We start from the raw sequence: 26081 nt of genomic DNA on the forward strand, positions 1-26081 counted from the left end.
TCCATTTTTGCTACCATTGTACCTGTACTAAATTGCTAATTTCCCTCCTCCTGTTGGCAAGGAGCTAAATGATCTACCTCTACTTCTCTTCTCTTACTCAAAGTCACTGAAATGGAGGGCCGGCAGCTTTTACTTCCTATTGAAGCTTCGTCCTTGAAAATGTCCATATTCCCAACACTGCTAAAATTCATCTTCATAATCTGATCGTTTATGAAAAGAGTCCCTTCTTCCCTCTTTCAGTACAATAACAGATCTTCAAAACAACGAAATAAAGCACCTTACGCAGATTCCAATTTATTGTGTTCCACTCAGGGATTAACTGCTCAGTGTAGCCCATGGATGCCAGCTCCATAGAGAGAATAAATCAACTTAGCAAAGAACCTGGTGGCTGAATGGAATGACCCTGTGAGATATGCTCTTTGTACTTTGTTTCCTTTCCCGTGAAACAGGAAATGCAACATATTTTCAAAATATAAGGCCCAGAATGCCGTATTTACTCAAATAATTTACACTCGGCCCTTTCCTCGGATGTCCGCAGTTTAAATGGGGGAAAACAGAGAAAGTGAAATAAGGATTGTACTTTGCTTTAAGAAAAGGGAAACAGAGAAAGTGAAATAAGGATTGTACTTTGCTTTGTTTACCACATTTAGAAATTGTCGCCTTAATTTACTGTACCAACACTGAACAGTTTGGTGCTTTTAAATTGATAACTAGATCTCTTTAAAAGTTTCCTCTCCTTTCTCAAATGCATAAAAAGTATAAACTAGCAGGCTTTGTGAATGGATTCATTGTCTGGGAAAGAAAAACAGGTCATTCCCAAGAAAGGTCCAAGAATTCCAGACAGTCATTACAGATTCAGTACCACAACAAGAAATAACAGAAGTGACTGAGGGCCGAAACAAAAACGAGAATTCACAATACTAAATTAAAACAAAGAAAATATTTGAGACAAGCAAACAAAGAAGCATTTAGTACACTAGCCACTACTCACTGATAAAAGGTACAACTGAAAATAAAGATTCATGACCTATACATATCTGCATTACATTATATAAAAATAAAGCAGAAGAAATTTTAAAAAGAATTAAAAAATAAAGCAGAAACTATCCTATATAATAAAAGCCTAATATGCAAATCAACTGAACGGCAGAATGACCAGTCGCTATGACGTGCACTGACCACCAGGGGGCAGATACTCAACGCAGGAGCTGCTCGCTGGTGGTCAGTGTGCTCCCACAGGGGGAGCACCACTCAGCCAGAAGCCAGGCTCATGGCTGGCGAGTGCAGCGGTGGTGGCAGGAACCTCTCCTGTCTCCGTGGCAGAGGCAGCACTAAGGAGCAGCAAGGCAAGTGGTAAAGAGCAGCGAGCAGGCAGGCGGTAAGGAGCGAGGGGTCCTGGACTGCAAGAGGGTGCAGGCTGGGCTGAGGGACACCCGCCCCCTGTGCATGAATTTCATGCACCAGGCCTCTAGTTATAAATATAAAGACCACTATTATGGACTAAATGTTTGTGTTCCCCCAAAATAGGCATGTTGTGGTCCTAACCTCCAAGGTGATGGAGTTAGGAGGAGGGCCTTTGGAAGATGATCAGGTCATGAAGGCAGAGCCCCCATGAGTAAGATTAGTGCCTTTTCAAAAGAAGTCCCAGAAAGCTCTCTTGTCCCTTCCAACATGTGAGGACACAGTGAGAAGACGGCCTCTGACATGGTGATCTACCTCCCTATTTCCCCACTGTTTACATCCTCCGACTTCCCCAACTCTTTCCTCTTCCCGTTTATCCGCATCACTGTTGTTTTCTCTGTTCTTCACATGTGACCTGTTATTATTTTATTAGTCAGTCAGACTCACTTCCAAGCAAGTTCTGTCATAACATCTGAAAGGGAGGAAGCTATCGATCCCTTTGCAAAATGCTTACATACTACACAGAACATGGCATGACCATTACACAGGACAGTGGGGTGCCCACCCCAGCGCCATGGGCCTTCCCCATGCATGCCATGTCCCTGCTCTGCCCTGGCTTTCTGCATTGTCCCTGCGGACCTTCTGATGCCCCTGATGAAGGCTCCTACCATAGCACATGGAAAAGGATTTCAGTCATCTACTCCCGACAAGTAAGCGCTGGGATGTCTACATAAGGGACAGGTAAGATGATAAACACGCACGTCTCTCTTCCCTTCCCTTCCCTTTCCCAGTTTAATTCCGCAAAGCTTTAAAAAAAAAAAAAAAAGCACTTCCATTAGGTGACTGTCAGGTCGAGAGATACTCAGTGGCTACAATGCCAAGAGGAAAATTCCAGGTCTCCCAATATCTCAACATAAATTGAAACCCAATCAAACCACAGCTCCTGCTCTCCCCTAATTATGCTGAGTCCATTCAGAATTGAACTGAAGGATGATTTTGTTTTCACAATTCAAAAAGACACTTCTGAGATGTACCAACGCTGAAGGCACAGAGAAATAGAACACCTACTGTGTGGGAGGAGTCAAGGCATTGCCCAGGCCACGCAGTGGAGCAGCCGTATTCTACGGGCGTCCCGTGCTGGGTGTGCTGGTCAACCCCGGAGCTACTTACTGTGTCAGTTATCAATTTAATGCTTCTTAGATCCTAATGCACCCTTTCAATAAATGATGGAATTCCTTTAAATATTTCTCCTTTAAAGTAAGCGCAACGCTAAGCTTTCTTTATATACAGTGCTAGAGGGACATTGCCACCTGCACCTGAAGGAAGAGGCTTCCTGCAATGTCAGGCATGGGCCAAGGGTAGGCAGTGTAGGCATGAGATGCCCAGTGAAACCTGTCCAGACACAGGGGCAGAGTTTTAAATGACACTTATTTATAGATAATATCCATCCTCCCTTGAGAAGATTCATTCTGAATTCTACCCCCAAGACTCAAATGCACAACAATAGACTAGATTTAAAAGAAAATGGAACTGTCTTGATTGCTTGACCTGACGAATAATATTTCAGAATATTTTCTTGAAATCTGTATGTCTACTGACTATCACATCCATTTACTAATTTCAACAGATTCAGACAAATGATGTGTAATAGGCAAAAGAAGATCTTTACCTCAAAATAATTAATGAATTGCAAATAAATCCTCAGATCATGCTAAGAAGCTACAAGTATCTCAATTCATCAAAATATAAACACTCATTTACTCAAGAAACAACCAACCTTGTAAATATATGTCTAAGTATGTATGTCATCATTTATTCGTTCACACAATAAATTTATTAAGCACCTATTATTTGCCAGATGGTGGGTTACCTATCTAAGTAATAAAAGAGTCCCCACAAGGAATAGAGAAACAGTACTTTGTTATCATTGTTTTAAACACATAGAGCGATATATAATTCTATACATGTGTATTACTTGGGTAATTGGGGAAAACTTACTAAATAAGCTTCTTTTCCTAAAGTTGTCTTTCCTTTGTGAGCCAAGAAGAGGAATGAAAGCCCAAACTAGTTAAGTCTGATGTTTGAGAGCCATAAAATAATTGTGCTTACCAGGAATACAGGATTGTTCCAACAACAGATGTGAGTTTACTGTTCTCTTGTTTTTGCTTTGCCAGGCCAAAGTCAGCTACGATTCACAAAACAAAACAATGTTAGCATTTTTTCCCCCAGAATTAGCATCTTTCCGTAGACTTTGAGATTATGTATAATAGTTATTACAATTCACAACCTTCTACAGAATACCTTATGTATCAATCTTCCACACCACCACCAGCCTTAATGCATGGCATACATACAATATTCCATTATGCCATGTATTTTGACACAAGGCTTATCATTTAAAAAATACTAAAGTAAGTCTTGCTAACTGAAACATAGAACAAAGTACTAATTGAACTTCTTGTTTCACATTTCAAATTACCTTTTATAATTTCAAATTAATAGAATTAATCTAATATTTTGGCATATGGCAGTCATGACCTCATCTGGCCAAAAAATAAATAAGAATTAAAAATAAGGTAAGCCTGCCTGGCCGTTGTGACTCAGTGATTGAATATCAATCTCTGAACCAGGAGGTCACGGTTGGAGTCCCAGTCAGGGCGCATGCCCAGGTTGCAGGCTCAATCCTCAGTAGGGGGCATGTAGGAGGCAGCTGATCAATAAGTCTCCCTCATCATTAATGTTTCTCTCTCTCTCTCCCTCCCCCTTCCTCTCTGAAATCAATAAAAATATACTTTTAAAAAAAATAAGGCAAACATAAATAACCACCATGAAGATCTAAAAATGTGAAATTAAATGGCATCTATTGGTACTAAATCACAGTAAATGTGATGTTCAGAATCATCTCAAAATATTTATACATCACCAAATAATTCTGATTTTCAATTTAGAACACCAAATATTTATATTTAATATTAGCACTTGATGAACTTTTCAAGTCACCTACAGATTCTTTTCTTTTAAAAAACCCCTCAACAGCTTCGGTCAAGGTGGATCTTACTTGGCAGGTGGCAGCATTTGGGGCCAACTCTGACTACGTTGGGCCCAATGTGCCACTGAGTCAGGGTCTGTGTCACCTCCAAGGCTGCAAATAAGTGCAGTGACAAGACCTGGACATGTTTCACGGCAACAAGTGATTAAAAGATGACTTCAAAGATAGTCTTCTGCCCTGGCCCGGTGGCTCAGTTGACTATAGCATCCTCCCATCCACCAAAAGGTTGTGGGTTCAATTCCAAGTCAGGGCACATATCTAGGTTGCAGGTTCGATCCCCAGTCGGGGAACATACTAGAGGCAACCAATGGAAATTTCTCTCTCATATCGATGTCTATCTCTCTCTGTCTCTCTCTCAAATTAATAAATATATTTTCAGGTGAGGATTTTTTAAAAAGATACAGTCTCCTATATGGAAATATAGTTATACATTAAAATTAGCTACCACTTGTAAAATTTTGCACACCTAAATATGCTGGTACTACTCTGCTGCCTCATGAAGGCAAAAATCCAGGCAGCATGTTACTATAAATAACTGCAAACTAATTTTCATCTTAAAACATCTAATTCACCTATAGTGAGTGAAAGAGAGAGAAAAAAAGGAATTTTTCATTTTTCTAAATTTTTTTTTTCTGGTCACATTTTTAATACCTCTCATGCATCTTAAATATCGTTTGGGAATTCTGTGCTTCTTTTCTGGGAGTAAATAAACCTTCTTAACAGAAAAGAGAAAAATAAAATATGACAAGGCTGCCCCTTAGTGGTGACATGCTTACACACACACACACACACACACACACACACACAATTTTTATAGGCTCTATGAATTGCAGCTTTATTTAAATCTCCCCAAATGTGGAAATCTTATACATTTGTTTTCAAATTAATTCTGTATGATTTTAATTTAACTGTAATTCCTCTTAAAAATAAGAGTCTTCAATGTCCATACTTATATCAATAGTGATAGACACTGAAAAACATATTTCATCACTATTTTATTTTAAATATTTTTAAATGGTAAAACAAAAATACAAAGAGCTAACAACTGAGAATAATTATTTTAAAAACTAAGAGATTATTTAGTATAAAGATCTAAAACTAAGAGGATTTCTAGAAGAAGAAACAGAGAAAGTAGGAGGGGTGAAAAATAGTGAAGAAATCATGCAGAAAACTAAAATTTTAAGTCTCCAGATCGAGAAGTACACCTGTTCCAGACACATTGAATGAAAAGAGACCCATCCAAAGTAGATAAAGGAAACATTCTAAAAGTTTCCAAATAAAAAAAAACTAACAGTCCCTGTATCAAGCAATGGGAATCAGAATAGCATTGAATTTCCTAACAGCAAAATCAGATGCTAGAAGATTGAAGTAACACCTTCAAATTTGGAAAGATAATGACTTTCCTTTGAGAATATTACACCGAAAGAGAAAGACACAGGATACAAGAAACAGGAACTCCAATCAGAAGAGGAGCAAATGAAAGTTCCAAGACAACGTCTGTGTAGTAGACTAAATTCCAATCCGGTCATCATTACAGCAAACAGCTACAGGACTTGGTTGCCCAGGAAAACAAAATTGAGAAGAATTGTCATGTCTGACCATGTATAAGTAGTACAAAGAGGGCTTTCATAATGTTTTCAGAAAGTTTAGAAAGAAGAAATAATAGGTACAATTTTTTAAAAACCCTAGGAAAACAAATAAAAAAAGAGGGCAATTATTAACTCCAAGAAAAACAAAAAGGTCTATGAGAAAGGAAAGGTAATCAACACTGAATGATTACTATACAATAATAATAATGTAAACCCAGAACCCCGCCCTCCACCCCAGTGGGCCCCAGAAACCCACCCACACCTCCAGTCAAGTCCTCCAGAGTCAAGTCCCAGCCCATCCCACACACACAGCCTCCTGCTGATTGGTTGTTATGGCGTGATGGCATGACAACCACAGACTTTTTCTATAATAGACTAGAGGCCCAGTGCACGAAATTCACGCACTCGGCGGGGGTGGGGGGGAGTCCCTCAGCCCGGCCTGCACCCCTCACAGTCCGGGAGCCCTCGGGGGATGTCTGACTGATAGTTGATTTGCATATTAGCCTTTTAATATATAGGATACCCCTTTGTATTTTATTTCTGTAGTCTTAATGTACTATAGAATAATTACACAGTGATATACGTATAGAATTTATAAACAAGCCTACATATAATGGAAGCATATTATTAAAAAACTTTTTACTGGTAGAATGTCATGATCAAAAACATATAGAGAGTTCTGATTTAGAGATGGTTCCCCACTTATCATTGGTGAACCATTAATAGCACATAAGAGTAACACAAATGCTCATGAGTGAAGAAAGGCAGGAAAAAGCTAATATATCCTTAAAGCATTAAAAAGTTAAGCTATGATTGAGAATTAACCAAGTGTTGGGGGAAAACAATTTTCTCATTTGTAAAATGTTAGCCAACATGAGGCCTATCTGCTACAGATGAAAATACTTTGGTAAAAACTAATGTTGAAATATATAAATGGCTGAATTTTTTCATAGCCCTTGATAAGTACATTTGTTACCCGTATGGTACAGACCATGTTAAAATCGTTTAACAAAACATGCTCACGTGGTGGTCATAAAAGCTTGTGTTGATGAAGTAACATTCTACAGAAAGAAAATACCTAGAGACCACTGGTTTGGGAATTAAATTATCATGAATCCTAAGGGTACTTTATTCTCTCGTGTGGGCAATATACAACTCAATAGTAGCTACTAGTCACATAGGGATGTTCAACTTAAAGTTTAACAGAATTTCAGATTCACATCCTCAGTCACATTAGCCACATTTCAGGTGACCAACAGTCACCTGTGGCTAGTGGCTGCTCTATAGGATAGTGCTGCTGATACAGAACATCCCCATCAGCACAGTTCAGTTCCATGGGACAGCTCTGCTCCAGAATATAATTCAGAAATTCTGAAATTCAAATGTTTAAGATGTTCATACTTACTCACTGTTACTTTGTCCTTATCCCCCAACATGATGTTGTTTGGCGTCAGATCTCTATGGATGATTCTCTTCTCCTTGTGCAAGTACCGAAGAGCTAAGCACAGCTTAAAACAGCAAAGACAAAATTTTATTTCCCCAAATATACATATAACCACTGATGACTACTCCACGCAGCTCTCAAATATGAGCTTGGATCTTCACCGTTTTATAGGAAAATTTAATGAAAATAAATGTGTACCTGAATAAATATTTTCCATAGTCTTTCTTCAGTAAAATGAAGTTGTTTTTCCTTCAAAGAACTGAAATGTTCTCCAAGAGGGGCTCCTTCTATAAGCTCCATAACTATATACAATCTATCATCTATAGAAAGAAAGAAGAAAAAAAACAAGAAAAAGACAATAGAAATTTAAGCTCAATAAAGATATTTCGGAAACACTTAGGAATTAGAATCTGAGTTTCCCAATAGGTGTGTAGCACTAAAGAGTTAGAGATGCCTTAAGATATGAATCCACTCAGCCCTGGAGGGAGGGAGAAGGTGGGGGGGGGGGGAGTGCAGATCTTTGGACAACTGGAGCCCAGCAACAGTCTCTCCCGGCTACAGCATTAGTTTACACTGGCAACTACTATCATTTGCTATGCATGCTGTGACATGGAATGGTTGGGAGGCCCCCAAAAGAAGGAGCTAATGATCCCAAGTCATGGACATTCCCTGAAGAACATGTAAACCCACTTCATCTCGACAGTCTAATATTTACCCTTAAGTCAAGCCAGCCATTCAGAAAACTGCATTTTAAACTACCTTTCTGACTTTTACAATGGAATCACACCATGGCCTTGTAATGAATGACAGAGTTGAAATGCCCCCCAGGATAGAAATTTCTGTTATGCCCCTCAAGAACACAGAAAGCTGCGCTTCTCCTGGTTCCACCCGATGGACACTGAAAACCTCATAGCTAATTGTGTTCCCCTCTCTGCCGTGGATGCCAAGAAACAAAGGAGAAAATTCTACTTCCTCCTTCAAAACCAGTATGAAGCTACTCCCAGTGGTATGCACTGTGTATCTTGTGTGATGTTGGGGATTTATATAGAATATGTATGTACACAATATTTACAAAAACAAAATCATACTACACGTGTTTTGCAACTTGTAGTGTTTTGTTATGTGTCAGTATACATAGATCCATGCCATTGGTTCTGTTGGTTACATTAGTATTCCACAATACAGTTGGATCATAATCATTCTCCCAATCATCATTTAATCATTCTCCCAAGGACAGACATTCATATTGTTTCCAATTTTTCATAATCTCAAGAAATATTTTTGTATGTACTAACCTTACCTCTAGCTTTATTCTTCATTTTCTCACATTTTATTTCCTTTTTATCGCAATTTTCTACTCTGTTTTATCACATTTTATGTATTTTTAAATCGCTTCCATTTCTTTTTGGAGGAAGTTAGGTTGCAAAAAACATTTTGTGTTATTTTATGCTTAAGTAAGACACGTTGTGCCACTTCAGTACAAGTTAAGAGCCAATCTAGATCTCTGTGTGATGGGATATGCATTAAATCACAGGAAATTATTCTAATATCAAGAACCAACAGCCAGGGGTGCAGGATTTACTGGAGACTTTCGGCACCAAGTTCCTCTGAGTCATCTAGGGGGAGGGAGATGGGTAAAACCATAATATGTCACAGTACATGACAGGTCTGCTTAACAACAGCAACTGTGAAGAGGCAGCGAGGAAGCCCCAATCGTTGTCTTATATTTCTTAAATCTTCCTTCAAATGGAGGTTTACTGTGAAAGCTCACGCGTGACGTACTAAGGCTTATCAATACTTATATTACTGCAGCCAGAGGCCCTATGCTGTTTTGAACAACTGACTGTTTTGGCTGCATCTCAACATCAACCCTGAGGAAAGAGCCTGCCTGCCTGCAGCATCGGTCAGGGCTCCATCACCACCTTGTGGCAACTAATTGAACTTCAAGTAAAAGAAATCAGACCGTCAAACCTCAGAGGGAAGGTAGGGGAGAGTGGGGATAAGGGGAAGAGATCAACCAAAGGACTTGTATACATGCATATAAGCCAAACCAATGGACATGGACAACAGGGGGATGAGGGCAAGAGTGTGTGTGTGGGGGGCGGGGGGGAATAGGAGGTCAATGAGGGGATAAGGACACATATGTAATACCTTAATCAATAAAGAAAAAAACCTCAAAGCCAGCCCTCTTCTAATTTATTTTGGAGGTGAAAAATGTTATCTCATTCAATAAAAACAACTTTCGATTTTTTTTTCTTAAGAAAGCCACTATCCTTAAGTTTCTTCTCTACAGATCCGAAGTCATTTTTATGTGTATGAAAATAGCTGTAATAGCTATTTTGGTTTATTCATTCAGTGTCTCTCAGATGAGGGTCTAGGTACTTTATATATAACTCTTTAGGTCCCTGATTACATCACTGTTCCACTCATCAAGAAAGTGATGCACAAGATTGTCAACTGTCATATAAACAGCAAAGAAAGTAAAGTAAATAGGTGATTGAACTTAATTTTTTTACATTCTAATATGCAAATATGTAACAAAGATACTTTCCCTTAATTGGAAATATCATGAAAATTCATACTTACTTTCCAGAAATGTTTTGTAATAGCGTACAACATTGGGATGATAAAGCTATAAGAAAATAAATAACAAGCATTACACTACTTCAAAATACAAACTTTTTACATACTTCATAATTGAAAACAACAAAGAAAGTGTTGTATTTATTTTTATTTCTAAAATTAAGCATTTTAAGTTATCTAGTGGGGTGGGAGATGTGGAGAAGGGTATAGGGGGGATAAATGGTGATGGATGGAGACTTGACTTAGGGTAGTGAACCCACAATACAGTGTAGAGATGATATGTTCTAGAATTGTGCACCTGAAACCTGTATAATTTTGTTATAATTTTGTCACCCCAATAAATTCAATAAAAAGGGAACAAAGTTATCATCTAATTCAGATTTTTTTCCATGGTTCTTTTTATATGCTACTTACCAAACTAATCTGAAAATAGCAATCTCCTATAGCCTTATCAAATAGAATTAAACACTGATTGTGCTTAACACTTAAATTAAACTAAAACAGAGAATTACGGAACTAGAAGAAACCTTAAGAATTCATTTAGACTGCCAGGCCCAGTACCACACACAGAATGCAGAGGGAGAAAACAAAACTGAAGCAATTCATGGTGAATACAGACCACCTTGCTCTTTACCTCTCTTCACCACCTAGGTATTTACATTCACTGTTTGTGTCTATTTACACTATCTGTGCCCTTTTATGCTCTCCAAAATGATTAGTAGGAAAACTGAAGTGAGAGTTATTATTGCTGCTGAAATTATAATAATTGACAAAAACTCCTTTCTTGACCCTGATACTTTCTTTCCTTAGGAAATGGACTAAAACAAATAGTCTATCTCATCAACTAGCAAGGCCCTAGCAGGTTTTAAATAATAGGAATCCAGGTAAGCAACCAGAACCATATTCTAGACCAGCCGTGGGCAAACTACGGCCCACGGGCCGGATCCGGCCCATTTGAAATGAATAAAACTAAAAAAAAAAAAAGACCGTACCCTTTTATGTAATGATGTTTACTTTGAATTTATATTAGTTCACACAAACACTCCATCCATGCTTTTGTTCCGGCCCTCCGGTCCAGTTTAAGAACCCATTGTGGCCCTCGAGTCAAAAAGTTTGCCCACCCCTGATCTAGACCCAGCTCACTGGCCAGGACTCTGCCAGACTTCATTTCTAATGAAGATACTGGATCAGCTTAGGACAGAAGCCACGTTCCAGCCTGTGTTATAATGAGACAGCACACTGCTGAAGGCTAGGCTATCCTAAGCGTGAGCAAACTACTACAATATAAAGGTCAGTTATAAGTAAGCTAGTTATGATAATATTTACTATAATTTGCAAATTGGAGTAAAGCTGTAAATATCGGTGCATAAAGATCATCTTATTCATGGTGACCGCTATGTCCCGGCACAGACGCTGTACAAACGTAACTAGTGGAGAACGAAGCGCGGGCAGTGGAGGGCTCTCCACGGGTGTCATAAGAGAACAGCGTCCGAAATGAATGTACAAGGAAGGAAAGCTGACACAGAAACCCACGCGTTCTTGGGTCCCAAAAAGAAATCCCAGTTCTCTTCTGACATGTTTATTCCTTCTCCCCAAACAAACCTTCATAATGAGAGTTAATTGACGTGTTACATTATGTCAGAATATCCTGCTCACGCTAATAAATAATAGCCCATCTGGAAAAGCCGTATTTTAGACTTAATAAGCCATATTTGAGGAATGTTAACAGCTTGGTTCCATTGACAAAAGTCAGGGCACTCTTAGTCATATTCTGATGCATATAACTAAGTAACCAAATATTCTACAATATAAGGAGAGAGAAATGGATATGTTCCCAATGAAAAGAGAAGGATTTTTTCATATAAGAATCACTCTGTGCTGTAAACTCTAATGTTCTGCCCCCCTTACCCTGATATAAACTGCAGAACGTGTTTCTATGGTTCAATGTCAAGCCTTAGGAAAAAAAAAAAGCTGGCTGAAATATCACCCCCTTAATATGAATTCTTTTAAACAGTAGATCTTAAACAGCCTGGAGAAGAATAGCCTAAAAACTTTACTTTCTTTTGATGGCATTTATTTAAGGGAAATACCTTCATAAACAAGAAAAAATATTTACCTGCTCTTTAATTATGGTTAATTCAGAAACAATATTCTTCACACTGCTGTCTCGATCTGTTTTATCCTTCCCAAAGGCTGGGTTATGTAAATTGACTTCTTTCATTGCTAAGAGATTTTGACCACTACGCTTCCTAACCTAACAAGACAAAAAAAAAAAAAAAAAAGAAATGAGGTGGAGGTAGAAAGGGGAGGAAAGAGATACATTAATAAGATCACATGATTAAAGCAAGTCATTTACATAAGTCCTGGAACTTTTCAAATTTTTTCTGTATTTACACTAAGCTCAGCTCAAACACTGGTATCTCCCAGGTCAATCTGCAATACTGCGCAGGATTTTACTACGTCAATACAGAAACACTGGTGTGAAATATGAGAATGTGCCATGCATGGGGACAAGCCATTGTGACTATTTTTTATGAGAGATTAATGATGGTTTTTCTCTTCAAAAATCAGTAATCGATTTCTAAGGCTGAAAGTTAAGATAAGACAACACTGATGCAACTATATGATGGACAAAAACAATCATTCTAATTTTTATATCTATTTTTCACTACTTTTCAATGAGGGGGCTCCAACTCAACTGAGTGTGGGTGTGCAAGTGGGACATAATGGTGTGCTTGGGGACAGAAGAAAGGTTGTTCTCCAAGGGCAAAGTCACCTTGTAAACACAGCCGAAAGCTCCACTTCCAAGATGATCCAAAATTGCGTAGTTGCCTATATATTTCGAAGGAGCTTTATTCTGATTAATACTTTCAATATTTTCAGCAATTTGCATCAGTTCATCCTCCTAACCAAAAATAAATAAATAAAAAGAAAGTGGGTTGCTCTGATAAGTTCCATCCTGACCACATAGCAGCCTGCCAAATTTTAAACTCGCGACTTACCACTAATACATTCAACTTTGAGACCAGTTCTTCATAAGCACTGATATCACGCACGTAATGTCCTATGTCAATGAAGACCTCAAACAAGTCGGTGGGGAAAAGTCTACGGGGAAAAACACACACGCACACTGTTGCGCATTCCTTCCATATTGGATCTAGCTCATTCACAGATTAATTAAAAACACTTCACTTCCTTAGGTTATGGACCAAGTGGGAGGAAATACCAGCTTATCTCACAAAAGTGAATTATAGCCACAGCTCGTAAAGGTAAGGAAAGCCAATGGAAAGTTTAGAGATCTGCTGTACAGCATTTTGCTAGGGTCAACAGCACTGTATTGTACCATTAAACATTAGTTAAGAGGGTATATCTCATGTTATGTGTTCTTTACTACAATAAAAATAAATAAACATGATACAGATTATAGACATACCTTATTTGTAAGATATTTGGGGGTATAGGTATTAAACATGTTACAAAGGGATGTTCACTGGATGTTTATTGAGTACTGGGCATTTTCATAAATGCTATTAGATTCAGTCCTCATATGAGCCCTAGGAGGTAAATATTAACCCAATTTTTTAATGTCTTATGAAGATAAAATAAAAATACAGGTAAATGAGGAAAAAAATTGAGAGATTTACCATAATTTCCAAGATATTGGATAAAGGGTTTATTACAATCTTTATATCCACTCAAAATGAATGATTTGGGGCCTTGAAATTAAAGATTTTAATAAATGAATAATTTCCTTTCCTTCGCCCCTCTAAATTCAAGCACCATATGGAAATAGAATAAGAACATAAAATGCTCCATGCTTCTAAGCAAACAATATTGCATTAACTCGAGCTTTTCTTTCTAGTCTGCCTTATCAATAACCTTCCTGTAAGATCTTGGGCCTGTGATGTTGACTAACCTGCCCAGCTAAACGGCATGCAGACCACACCTGTAGGGAACCAGGGGCTGCTTCCCCAGGCGGTGACTTTTGTCGTGCTCACCAGCACAGCCTCCGACCCAAACACATCAGCCTCCTCCCCTTCCCATAAACCCCTACCCTCTGGCAGCCATCCAGGCAAATCTTCTTCTTTCTGCAAGAGGAAATAACTACCTCAACTGGAACTTATGAATGGGCTAACCCAAGCACAGGTTTTAATGCCATCCATTTAAAATGTTCAGGTCTAAACAAAGAGAGAGAGAAACTAAAACGACAGCAGCCACATGTCATGAAGGAGAGTTGGACTGATATCATGATTCATGCTCTTCCGTCATGTCGTTCATTTTCGGTGTTAAGATATCCCTGGGGTAGCTCAGCTTTCTCTGTGGATACCCCGAAGCCTGGAGCCCCGGGTTCTGCATGCTGACTCGTCTTCCCTTGCTGTCTGCATCTAAGGCAGCTACCTGGAGACAGGTCAGTCTTGGGAGGGCTGGTCGCTTACATTTCTCGAAGCTCCTACCTTTTGAAGAGCGGCCTGTTTCTTTCCATGCTGAAGAGAAACCTCAAGGCTCTGAAAGCGTAACACTGGAAAAGACAAGGACGTGTGATTCTCCAAAGGCAGCTCCAGAAATGGAAGAAAACCTTGCAGGCTAAACTATCAGGAGGTAAACGTTAAAGTGGTTTTATGAGTGTGGCTGATCTACGTGGGAGCCAATGCTTGTTTTTAAAGAGCACTTATGTCGCAGAAATGCTAGGGATCTTGGCCTGGGTTCACTCGGGACTTGGCACGCATTCCTTTCTAGAAAGTACCAAGTGAGCACAGAGACAAGAAAGAAAATCCCTCCGCTGAGAAAGCCAAGCGTCCAAGGAGCTCCGGGAGCGCAGGGCTGGTTTGGTTTCCAGCCTGCCACGCATGCCTCCATGTTTACATGGGCCCCGTGAGAAAATAAACACGAGTCACGATGACACACAGAAATAGCCGCGGGCACACTGGACTCGGACTTGACAAATGGGTCTCTTGGGTCAAGAGTCTCCAGCGTTCCCCAAATAGACCGATCTACAGCCGCTCCTGTGAGACTGGCCTGGAGAAAAAGAAACGTCTGACATTTGGCAGCGCCGAGAAATGAAAAGACAGCCTCCAGCCTGCGTCTGCACCCGCACCACAGGCCGCCCCTGGGGTGACACGGGTCTGCTGAGCTTGGGTCTGAAATCGTTTCAGAAAATCAGTGATCTGAATGCAGTGGAAGGTTCACACACACACAGCTGCCCAGGGGAGCCCGACGGGTGAAAAAATGACGTACCGGAGCCGTGAGGGTCATGGCGACTGAGGGAGGGTGGAGAACACGTGTGTTCCTCGAAAGCCATTTCAATGTGACTTTTAAAAACCCTCTCCTGTTTCACAAAGCGCGTCGACAGGATGGGTTTGACTGTGTCTGTGCTTGTTACGTCCATGCTCTAAGCCCAGGGAATCCTGTTAGCAGTCACTCCCCCCAAAACACGAATTGTCCTGGGCCCAGGGCTGTGCATCTGCAGGCACTGAGAACATTCAGTCCCACGCCCTGTGTCCTCCTTCCTAGCTCTGCCAAAGCTGTGGCTGCCGGCCCTGAGACCACCGAAGGCTCTCTGCTGGGTTTGCCCACCATCCTGGGAAATAGCTCTTCAGTCAGATTGGAGGCAAAGAAGGTTTCGTACTTTTTTAAATGACTGGTGAAAAAGGATGAGCAGCTACCATAAAGACCTATTTAAAATCTGACTTTATCACTCCAGTGTCACAAGCGACCCCTGATGCCCACTCCTCGAAAAAGCACTCAGGAGTCCAGCCGGGGTGGCTCAGTGGTTCAGCGTTGACCTATGAACCAGGAGGTCAGGGTTTCCAGTCAGGGCGCATGCCTGGGTTGCAGACTCAATCCCCATTGTGGGGTGTGCTGGAGTCAGCCAATCAATGATTCTCTCTCATCATTGATGTTTCTATCTCTCCCTCTCCCTTTCTCTCTGAAATCAATATACATACTTTTTTTTTAAAGCACACAATACCTCGCATAATATGTCCCCATCTTATCTATGAGGCCTCACCTCCAGAAGTACCCTCTCCCCAAATACACCCAGCTTCACTGAGCAGCCTCAGCACTGAACTGGAAGCTGTCAGGCTCCCACACTTTGCATATACTGTTCCCTCCATGTGGATGCCCTTCCACCCTGTAGCAGATGCTATTGGTGCCCTGCTCATATCCCTGCATCCATCTGGCAAATCTTTCCTCATCCATCGAGATCCCTTTACAGCAGTGGTTCTCAGCCTTCTGGCCCTTTAAATACAGTTCCTCATGTTGTGACCCAACCATAAAATTATTTTCATTGCTACTTCATAACTGTAATGTTGCTACTGTTATGAATCGTAATGTCAATATCTGATATGCAGGATGGTCTTAGGCGACCCCTGTGAAAGGGTCGTTCAACCGCCAAAGAGGTCGCGACCCACAGGTTGAGAACCACTGCTTTACAGGTTTTCCTTTGTAAAGGTGAAATGTTAGTAACTGGGGTCCATGCTTGATTTTCAACTCATTATTTTCTGCTACTCAAGCAATACATATTCTTTCAAAATAGAACTAACTGATAAGCAAAGAAATATCTAAATAAAATCACCTAATTCCCTTCCGCAGGCAACGTAAAGTAAGCCTTTTACTTTAACTGCATTTGCTTCCACGCCAGCCTCCCTCACCAGGTATTTTCCTGCCCAGTTAGTGCAGGGACCAGCCCTAAGCTAAAAAATCATAGATTAGATTATCAGAGTTTCCCCACATTTCAGTAACTTGATATTGAAGAGCAACAGAGATGTTTGTTACCTGTAGTAGATTAGTTTTTACTGCATTCTTTTGTTTGTTCGGTAAAATCAATTTTGCTATGGTATACACACCATTCTCCTGGAAGAATAAAGGGCATGTGGTCAGGGACCAGGGACAATGCCACCGAGACACACAAGCATAAAGAAGCAACTGAACAGCTGAAACTGGTTTGGCTCAGTGGATAGAGCGTCGGCCTGCGGACTGAAAGGTCCCAGGTTCCATTCCGGTCAAGGGCATGTACCTGGGTTGCGGGCACATCCCCAGTGGGAGATGTGCAGGAGGCAGCTGATTGATGTTTCTCTCTCATCGATGTTTCTAACTCTCTATCTCTCTCCCTTCCTCTCTGTAAAAAATCAATAAACTATTTTTTTTTTTAAAAAAAAGAAGCAACTGAACAATCCCCCAAACTGATGTCATGTTATAGTTAGTATAATCTGGGAGCTTCAAGTAAATATGACAAGACAATACTAAAAGTGTGTATCTTTTACATACCAAAGACTACAATCACAACCTTAAAACTTCAATTGTCTTTAAAGATTATAAATAATAAAGTATATCAATCTAATACTTTATAAAATACTTTAGAGTAGGGGATAGAAAGGTACTTAAATATCTCTTTAATCTGTATACACTGCCTTTTAAATACCTAATTATGAAAGGTAATTTCTCCTTTTATAGTTTTTTAATAAAGTAATATATCTGTTAATTATTATGGAAAAATAAAAGAAACAAGAATAATAATTGTCAGGGATTGTGAATAAACACATTTTTACATTTAAAAAAATAAAAAAAGAGAACAAAATGAACATTATTCATGAAAACACAGTTAACATCTTTCTAAACTTCTGTTCTTTTTAAGCCAAGCACGTTAAAAGGAGGACAAGAATAAAAATGGAATTCTTTAAGTTAAATAAGACATATTAAAAGATTTTAAAACCATGTGATGGGATCCCCAAAGCTACGTTCTGGGACACACAGCTGGACCAGCCCAGGGAGCCCCCCTCCCGGGCAGCGGCACACGTACCTGAACCACCTGGTGGGCGTTGGTGTCGTTGAGCACCAGCTCGGTGAGGGCCGCACAGCAGGCTGGAACGAGAACCGCCAAGGTCAGGTCTCATCGCTGTGACTGCGGGACCGCATGGGCACGTCACCATCTAACCCCAGGGAATCTGTCAGCAGTCAGCCCCAGAACCCACATCTTCCTCAGGCCCGGCTCTGGGGGAAGGGGACTCTCCTCTGTATGTAATGTGTGCGCACGTACAGCCCACAGAAGCCTTTTTAGTGAGCACTTACTGTGCACCAAGAGGCAGGGACCAGATCTGTCTGGTTCACTGGAATCCCCAGTGCCAACATGTGCCTGCCATTGAGCAGGTGCTCAATAAATACGCCCACACTGGTTGAATGAATGAGGTCTTTAAGTATATTATCCAAACTGATCCTTATAATCAGAGTATGTGCAATGATTACCAGTTTTACTGATGAGAAAACCGAGGTTATGAGCCTAGGCCACAGAACTATTAAATGGAAGGGGCCAGGGGTCCGAAGCCAGTAACAAAGCTAACATCCGCTCTCTTTCCATCTGACCTTTCTGTTGACCTCTTGGTGTGTATAGGTATAAGACATGGAAGGGGGAGGAAAGTTTGTGCTGTCATGAACCTGCAAGTCCAACACTGGTACCAACAAGTTTCGGGAAGCCACATGGATTTAATTTCACTTTTTTTAAAACTTATAAATCATGCCTAATTAATACTATCATACTAACTTTATAAAGAGAATAATAAGCCCTAGCCAGTTTGGCTCAGTGGATAGAGCATCAGCCTGTGGACGGAGGGTACTAGGTTCGATTCTTGTCAAGGGCACATACTTCATTTTCAGGCTCCTCCCTGGCCTGGGCCCTGGTTGGGGCTCATGCAGGAGACAACCAATCAATGTGTTTCTCTCACATGGATATTTCTCTCTGTCTTTCCCTCTCTCTTCTACTCTCTTTAAAAATCAATGAAAGAAGATCCTTGGGTGAGGATTTAAAAAAATAATAAAAAATAAAAAATAAAGAGAATAATCAGACAATAAATATTAAACAGTACCAAATAGTAAAACATAGTAATATGCTATAAATACCTGCTTGAAGAGAGAAAGTATTTTCTTGTATTTCCCGAGGGCTCAAGTCTTCTGACAAATGGAGCTGCTGGATGCGGCCTGCCGCATTCGCACTGGACAGGCTTCCGATGGAAGAGCGGTCAGAAACAAAATTCCTATCTCTGGAAGAGAAAAGTTAGTGCATAGATCAGTTTAACAACTCTCCTTCCTCGTCAGTGCTTTCTGAGTCCTGTTGAAAAAATCTTTGCAAAAACAGAGCGAGAGCAAGAGCGAGAGCGAGAGAGAGAGAAGTGGGGGAGGGAGGGAGAAGGAAGGGAGGGGAGGAGAGAGGGAGGGAGGGAAGAAGGAAGGAAGGAAGGAAGGAAGGAAGGAAGGAAGGAAGGAAGGAAGGAAGGAAGGAAGGGAGGAAGGAAGGAAGGAAGAGGCCTCTCCCAGGTCATGAAATTTTCTTCTGTTATCTTTATTGTTTCACCTTCCAATCCACCTAGAATTGTTTTCTTATATATGGTGTGAGGTAGGAGTCATTTTTTTCTTACGTTCCACCTTTTCTTTCTCTTTCTTTTTTTTTTCTTTCTTTCTCTAAGAATATGATTACTGAACTGACTCAGCACAACTTATTGAAAAGACTGTCCTTTACCACTGTTCCCTTTGGCAACTTTTGATCTTGAACTCTATCCTGCTGCAGTCAATTCACCTGAATGCATCTGAGTCTTCATCATGTGCCTTCTTTTTCCATGAAATTCCAATCTTCATTTATTTTAGAAAAGTTCTTCTGTATTATTCCTTTTGTTTTATTCTCTAACTCAGGAATGTCAATCAACCCTACATGGACACCCCATCTTCTGCTGGACAAATCTTTCATTCTCTAATTGCTCTTATTCCTTTGTCTTTCTCCTCTGCATTATGTGTAATTTTTTTCAAGCTTGCTCATCCTTTTCCTAATTCCAGTTTCTAGTGAATTTAGCAGTTTTGTGTAGGTTATTCAATCTTTGTCTTCTTTCCTAGCTCGCAACCTCTCTCCTCCCCTTTCTATTACCCTCTCCTCTTATCTTTAATCTCATTTCCTAAACTTCCTGTACTGTTTAACATCTTTGATAAAATAAAACATTTGTTTTTCTGTTTATGTAATGCAACATCTTCCACAATAGAGTCTTTATGTCTTTTATCTGCTTTGTTCCCTTTTGTTTTATGTGGCACCATATGTTTTCATTTGTTTATTTTTTGACAGCATCTGCCTGGATTTCTGTGCCTAAATATAATGTGGATAGAGCCTCCCTTATCATCTGGATCCACTGGTGACTGCAGGTGAATGGGGATGAACAGGCTCCCTGGAAGCTGCCCTGACAACAACACCTGTTCATACTCAAGCCAGCAGAAAACCTGGCAACCTCCATGCCTCGAACCAGCTCGAGGCAGCTCAGGAGCAGGCACAGGCTCTGAAAGGATATTGTTTATCCAGGTGGGGTAATAAATTCTCCCAGAGCACTGAGACATATTTCACATAGAAAAAGTGTTGACATCTTTCATCTTCCCAGAAGAGTATTCTAACATTGCACCATATAAATGGACCGGGAAAATGCCTCGTTAGACGTGAAATAACTCTTTTCTCTCAAGGATAGTTATGGCTTGAGCCAACGAGGAAATATGGTTCCTTGAGTTAAACTCAGTACTATGTGGTAAAAGGATAGGTTTTTGTCTTTGAAGTATTGCTTAACTATTATAGAATTTAATTTCATCATCACGAAAATAACTTTCCCCGATGAGGTAACCCATAGCTGTTGTAATAATCATATTGACAAGTAATAATAACCACTATCGACATCACCATCATCATCCTATAAACTAAAGCAGAAACAAAAGTTTCTCAAATGTAATTATGTTGACCAAGGGATTAGCTTATGTACTAATGAAAGATTTATAATTTGTTCTTTAAAGTATTTGAGATCTTTATGTGATATTCAGGAAAACAAGTAAGTTGTCTACATTTTTTTTTGTATTGGTAATGACAGAAATCGCTAACAAAGCTACAGTTCTTATCTCTACAGTCTGTTCTTATGCTTTGGAATGTTCCCTCAGAAAAAAAAAAAAGAACTGATAACATGTAATTCTGCAATATCCCTAGAGGCATTACAAACACAAAGTCTGAATAATATTGATTTGATAATATCTAGTCATATTAAAATTGACAGGTCACTCTGCTTTTATTAGCATGGGCTAATATGCCACTGATCACAATGTGAGCCCTTTCAGCAGGCATATTTCTTTGCAACTTTGATTCACCACCTATAGCATTGAATTATGCTTTATAATAATTCTAGGTAATAGAACCTTCCCATTGATGGTACCAAAAGATGTTGTTATTCAACATTTCCATATATCTACTACATGTAATATAGTAGTTATTACAACATCAAGAGAATTTCAATTTGAAATGATTTTAACAAACTCATACTCATGGCTTTGAATGCCATTGGAATTCTGCTTTTAAAAGACAGATAATAAGGGTCAACCCACCTAGGGCACCACACTGAAGATTAGAGAGAAAAGAAGAGTAATTGGACCAGGGTCAGAACCATGGCGATCATTTGATTAACAATATTTTCTCCTATTTTAACTAAATATTCTACATCTTTTCCTTAAATGTAGGCTTTGCTTTCTCTTTGTAGGTGAATGACATATATGTACACACAGACATCTTAATAAAACAGTCATTTTTGTACTTGTTGGGATTACAATGGGCATATACTGATTCAAGAAAAAGATGGCAAGACAAATGTTTTCAAATATGGGTTATTGAGTTTCCATTCAACCTATATTTGCAGCCTGATGGCCTCCTACCTGCCTGGCACTGTGCTGGGGCTGGTGATGTAAAGATAAACACTTCGGGGCTCCCAAGGAGCTGAAAAAGCGGATGCCCCCACATGGATTTAGAGCATGTTTGACTGCAAAGCATGAATGACAGAGACCAGGAGGGAGCGAGCTGAGCACATTTCCAATCTGCAATCAGTGACTGGGGCAGCCGTGGGCAAACTACGGCCCGCGGGCCGGATCCGGCCCGTTTGAAATGAATAAAACTAAAAAAAAAAAAAAAAGACCGTACCCTTTTATGTAATGATGTTTACTTTGAATTTATATTAGTTCACACAAACACTCCATCCATGCTTTTGTTCCGGCCCTCCGGTCCAGTTTAAGAACCCATTGTGGCCCTCGAGTCAAAAAGTTTGCCCACCCCTGGACTAGGGCAAAGTGGGCCAACGCCCACCCTCACTCACCCTCGTAAAATATGAAGCAGCTGCTTGATGCCTCCCCAAATGCGGATTTCCACACTGGTCTCGGGGTCCTCGCAAACCTGCACCAGGATCCAGACCACGCTCCAGAGCAGCTTCAGGTGGTCAGAGTGGAGCAGGCTGAGGAGGACAGGGATCCCTTCGTAGAGCTTCACCTGCTCCTTCACCTGCGGCTCGGCACAGAGGAGGCGCAGCAGCTCCGCAGTCAGCCTGAAAGGCAGGCGGTGAGGATGAGAGTCAGGCAGTAGTGGGTCATTGACTACATCTAGACTAGAGCTATCATCACTGCATGAAGGATACGTCTAAGGCTGTCTAAATCACAGGCCAACATGCATTTTCTGTGAAGGGCTGGGCCACAGCCAAATGTTTTCAGCTTTGCTGGCATATAGGCTGTCACAACTACCCAGTCATGCCAAAATGTGCAAAAGCAGCCATAGACAACCCATAGACAAGCCTGGTGGTGTCTCAATAAATCTTTATTTACAAAATAGGCAGGGGGCCAACTTTAGCTTTCAGGTCACGGTTTGCTGACTGCTGTTCTAAGTCATATTCTCATTGTACCCCCATTGGTCTGGCTAAAAAACTTCTAACCAGCAAATCGGTGTCAGATACATACAATGGGACCTGTATTGTGCTCAAGACACAAGAAAGATAAGCTTTATCCTGGTCTTCAGCAACTTACTATGTGGTTGCAAAAACAAGACATTAATACCAAATGGCAAAAACACTGTAATACAGGAGAATTAGCCAAGTCTTTAAAGATAGTTCCACAGGTACTCACCCCACTGTGTCTAAACTCAAAGACATTATCCTCCTCCCAAAATCGGCTCTTCCTCTTTTGTCCCTGATCTTGATTCATGACACCACAGAAGAGTGGAAATCATCTCAACCTGCCACTGCCAATCAAGAGCCTTCAGTGCCCGTTTCCTGGGCAACTGCTGGGATCAAGTCTCTTGTAAGTCGTGCAGCTAGCTGACCCCAGAGCGCCTCCCATTCTTGTAATATTTGATTATGCTCCAGGTATAAGCCCCTCTGTCATCTACATCTCCAATATTCTCATTCCCTTCAAAATTCCTTTCCCCTGAGGCAATTTTCCATAGCTCCTCTCCCTCCTCACTTTCATGCTGTGACATTCGGAACATATGTTCTTTGGTAAAAAGTGTTCTTTACCTCTCAGACTTTCTACACAGCACATTCCTTCCTTGTTCTACGTGGATCTTGTGCGGCTGTATTCCCCACCCCATGGCCCCCACACACTGCCTTCAGAGTAATCTTCCCCCCAAATAAACCTGATCCTTCTTAAAATCTTTCTGTGAGCCCCCTTGCTATTCATGATAAAAAAAAAAAAACTACACTTTCTTTAGCACAAAGGGCCCATCATGACCTGACTAATGATGTTTTATTGCCTTGGCCATTAAAAATGGACATTAATGGGGTTATTGTGCAGCTCAGATGGGTGAACACACAGAAGGACTTAGAGCAGGGCCTAACCAAAATTAGCTGTGTTTTTAATGTGTCATTAATACTGTCTAGTCTAGGTTTCTGGCACTTTCCCTCCTGCATTCTTGGCTCCAGCTGTGCCCGACCATGCAAGATCCTCTAACACATACCATTTCAAGTGGGAGCATATTCTGTTTCCACTCGCTCTCTCCCTCTGCCTCGATCACTCCTCCTGCCCTTGGGAAACCGCGTGCCTCCTCGGAGGTTCTGCTCTATGCTCCAGCGCACCAGGGACCACACCACGGACCTCAGCACGGACGGTGCTGTGGCAAAATCTCTGGTGTGCGTGACTGTCCTCCTCTCCTACACTATTCACTCGTATCTTATTCATCCGTGGTTCGCTAACACTTGTGCAGAGGCTGTTAGTTGGGTGAATAAGTTCAGATAGCCAAGTCTTTAAGGATAGTTTGTAAAAGAAAGATAAAATGGCCCTGGCTGGTTTGGCTTAGTGGGTGGAGCATTGGCCTGTGGACTGAGGGGTCCCAGGTTCGATTCCGGTCGGGGGCGCGTGCCCGGGTTGCGGGCTCATTCCCCGGTGGGAGGGCTTGCAGGAGGCAGCCGATCAATGATTCTCATCATTGGTGTTTCTCTCTCTCTTTCCCTCTCCCTTCCTCTCTGAAATCAATAAAAATATATTTTAAAAAATGATAAATGGCTTTAAAGAAAATCTAGGGGGAGGGGGGTTACTATGAATTTAAGTGTCGAGTTCTATTACTTGACTTTCTGTTATCTATTTTGCCTCTTTAGAAAATTATTTACTTGACTACATATCAAATGATGTTGGCTGCAACTCTATTTAAAGACAATCTAATAACTATCTGTATATAGTAATTCTTTAGAGCAATATGTAGTTCAAGTGAATGATTTAATTTTACACTAGTTTCTGTTTTGAGTTATAAAAACAGGAGGTCAGGAAACAGGCCAGTACCTGTCTTAATTTATTTTACTGGCCTTCAGCAAAATAGATTTAAGCAATTAATCATTTCTCCAACACACAATCTGAAATGACTAAAAATAGAGCCATGTCAGATTTTCTTTCCTTAAAGAGACAAGATGTAAATAAATGCAATAAGAAATATATTAAAGATGTGATCATAAGATTTATACAATTTGATTCTATGCCCAGATCTAGAAGTAATATAAGACTAAAGAAAGATAAATCAATATACCACTTTGCTCTACTTACTTCATATAAACTTAAATAGAAAACAAATGCAAAGCTGACTCATGATATTCAGTTAATAATGTAAAAAACATGAGATAATAAAAAAATAATAACCATTTTCATCAAATATAAGACATTGCCTTTTTCCCTGTGAACAGTCCTACCTTTTGGAAAGTAAGTCATATTCATGTAAAATCATCAGCAGATTTTCTACAATGTTGAGTTCACTTATCTTCTCCCTACATTCTGGACTACAAATTGAAAACTATTAGTAACTACTAAAAACATGGTTTACCATATTCACTTATTTAATATCCCAGCTCTCATATTATCTCAAGAGGAAAACAAAATGCATTATAACTCCATGGGGCAGGGCAGCATCAAATTCCAACATTCAATTAACATTATAGGACATAAATCTGTTTAATAATAGTATGATGATAACTTAATTCCTTTTCTGCAAAGGGAATCATGCTGTTCACCAAAAAAGTAATGGTCAGTACTATTCACAAGAGCTAAAATATGTAAATGAACTATTTGTCGTTTGACAGATGAATGAATAAGGCAAATGTGATACAGATGATTGAATATTATTCAGCCATGAAAATAAGAAACATGGATGGACATGGAGGGCATTACACTAAGTGAAAGAAGCCAGGAAGAGAAAGGCAAATACTGTATGTGGAATCTAAAAATAGCATCAAAACAAAAAAAGCTAATTAAGTAGAAACAGAGAATAGAATGGTGGGTGGGTACCAGGGTCTGGGAAGAGGAGGAAATGGGAATATATAGGTTAAAGTAAAGACATAAACTTGCAGTTATAAGAAGAATGAATCCTGAGGACCTAATGGTGACTACAGGTACTAATATGGCATTGTATACTTGAAAGTTGCTGAGAGCAGATCTGTGTTCTTATCACACACACAGAGTTAACTGCGTGAGGTGATAGATGTATTAATTACGTTGATCTTGGTCATAATTCCACAATGTATATAAATCATCATGTTGCACACTTTAAATACATACAATTATATTACAACTGTTTCCTATAAAGTTGGAGAAAAAACTCAAAGAGAAAAAAAAAAAAGCAATGACTCACTTATTGGCATAAAATATACTTGTAGCTTTTTTATTTTAAGTAATCACATCTATAAGAGGACAGGTTATTTAGGGTTTTTTTTAAAGGTAAAAT

At 40.0% G+C, this 26081-nt stretch overlaps 1 protein-coding gene across 4 annotated transcripts in view; it reads right to left on the reverse strand.

Annotated features, from left to right (window-relative positions):
* NEK10 (NIMA related kinase 10) overlaps nt 1–26081 on the reverse strand; it is a 123971-nt gene that overhangs the window by 65633 nt on the left and 32257 nt on the right. For all 4 annotated transcript variants that reach the window (XM_036332793.1, XM_036332791.1, XM_036332790.1 and 1 more), the window contains 13 exons: nt 25054–25140; nt 22210–22434; nt 18959–19098; nt 17865–17926; nt 16841–16918; nt 14521–14585; nt 13069–13171; nt 12843–12971; nt 12183–12320; nt 10070–10115; nt 7682–7803; nt 7445–7547; nt 3511–3586 (listed from right to left, as the gene is read on the reverse strand). In XM_036332793.1, the coding sequence (XP_036188686.1) occupies nt 3511–3586; nt 7445–7547; nt 7682–7803; nt 10070–10115; nt 12183–12320; nt 12843–12971; nt 13069–13171; nt 14521–14585; nt 16841–16918; nt 17865–17926; nt 18959–19098; nt 22210–22434; nt 25054–25140 (1374 nt within the window). The remainder of the gene's footprint in view (nt 1–3510; nt 3587–7444; nt 7548–7681; nt 7804–10069; nt 10116–12182; nt 12321–12842; nt 12972–13068; nt 13172–14520; nt 14586–16840; nt 16919–17864; nt 17927–18958; nt 19099–22209; nt 22435–25053; nt 25141–26081) is intronic.

The sequence above is a fragment of the Myotis myotis genome, unplaced genomic scaffold (genome assembly GCF_014108235.1).
Source record: "Myotis myotis isolate mMyoMyo1 unplaced genomic scaffold, mMyoMyo1.p scaffold_m19_p_13, whole genome shotgun sequence".
Classification (NCBI taxonomy): Eukaryota; Metazoa; Chordata; class Mammalia; order Chiroptera; family Vespertilionidae; genus Myotis; species Myotis myotis.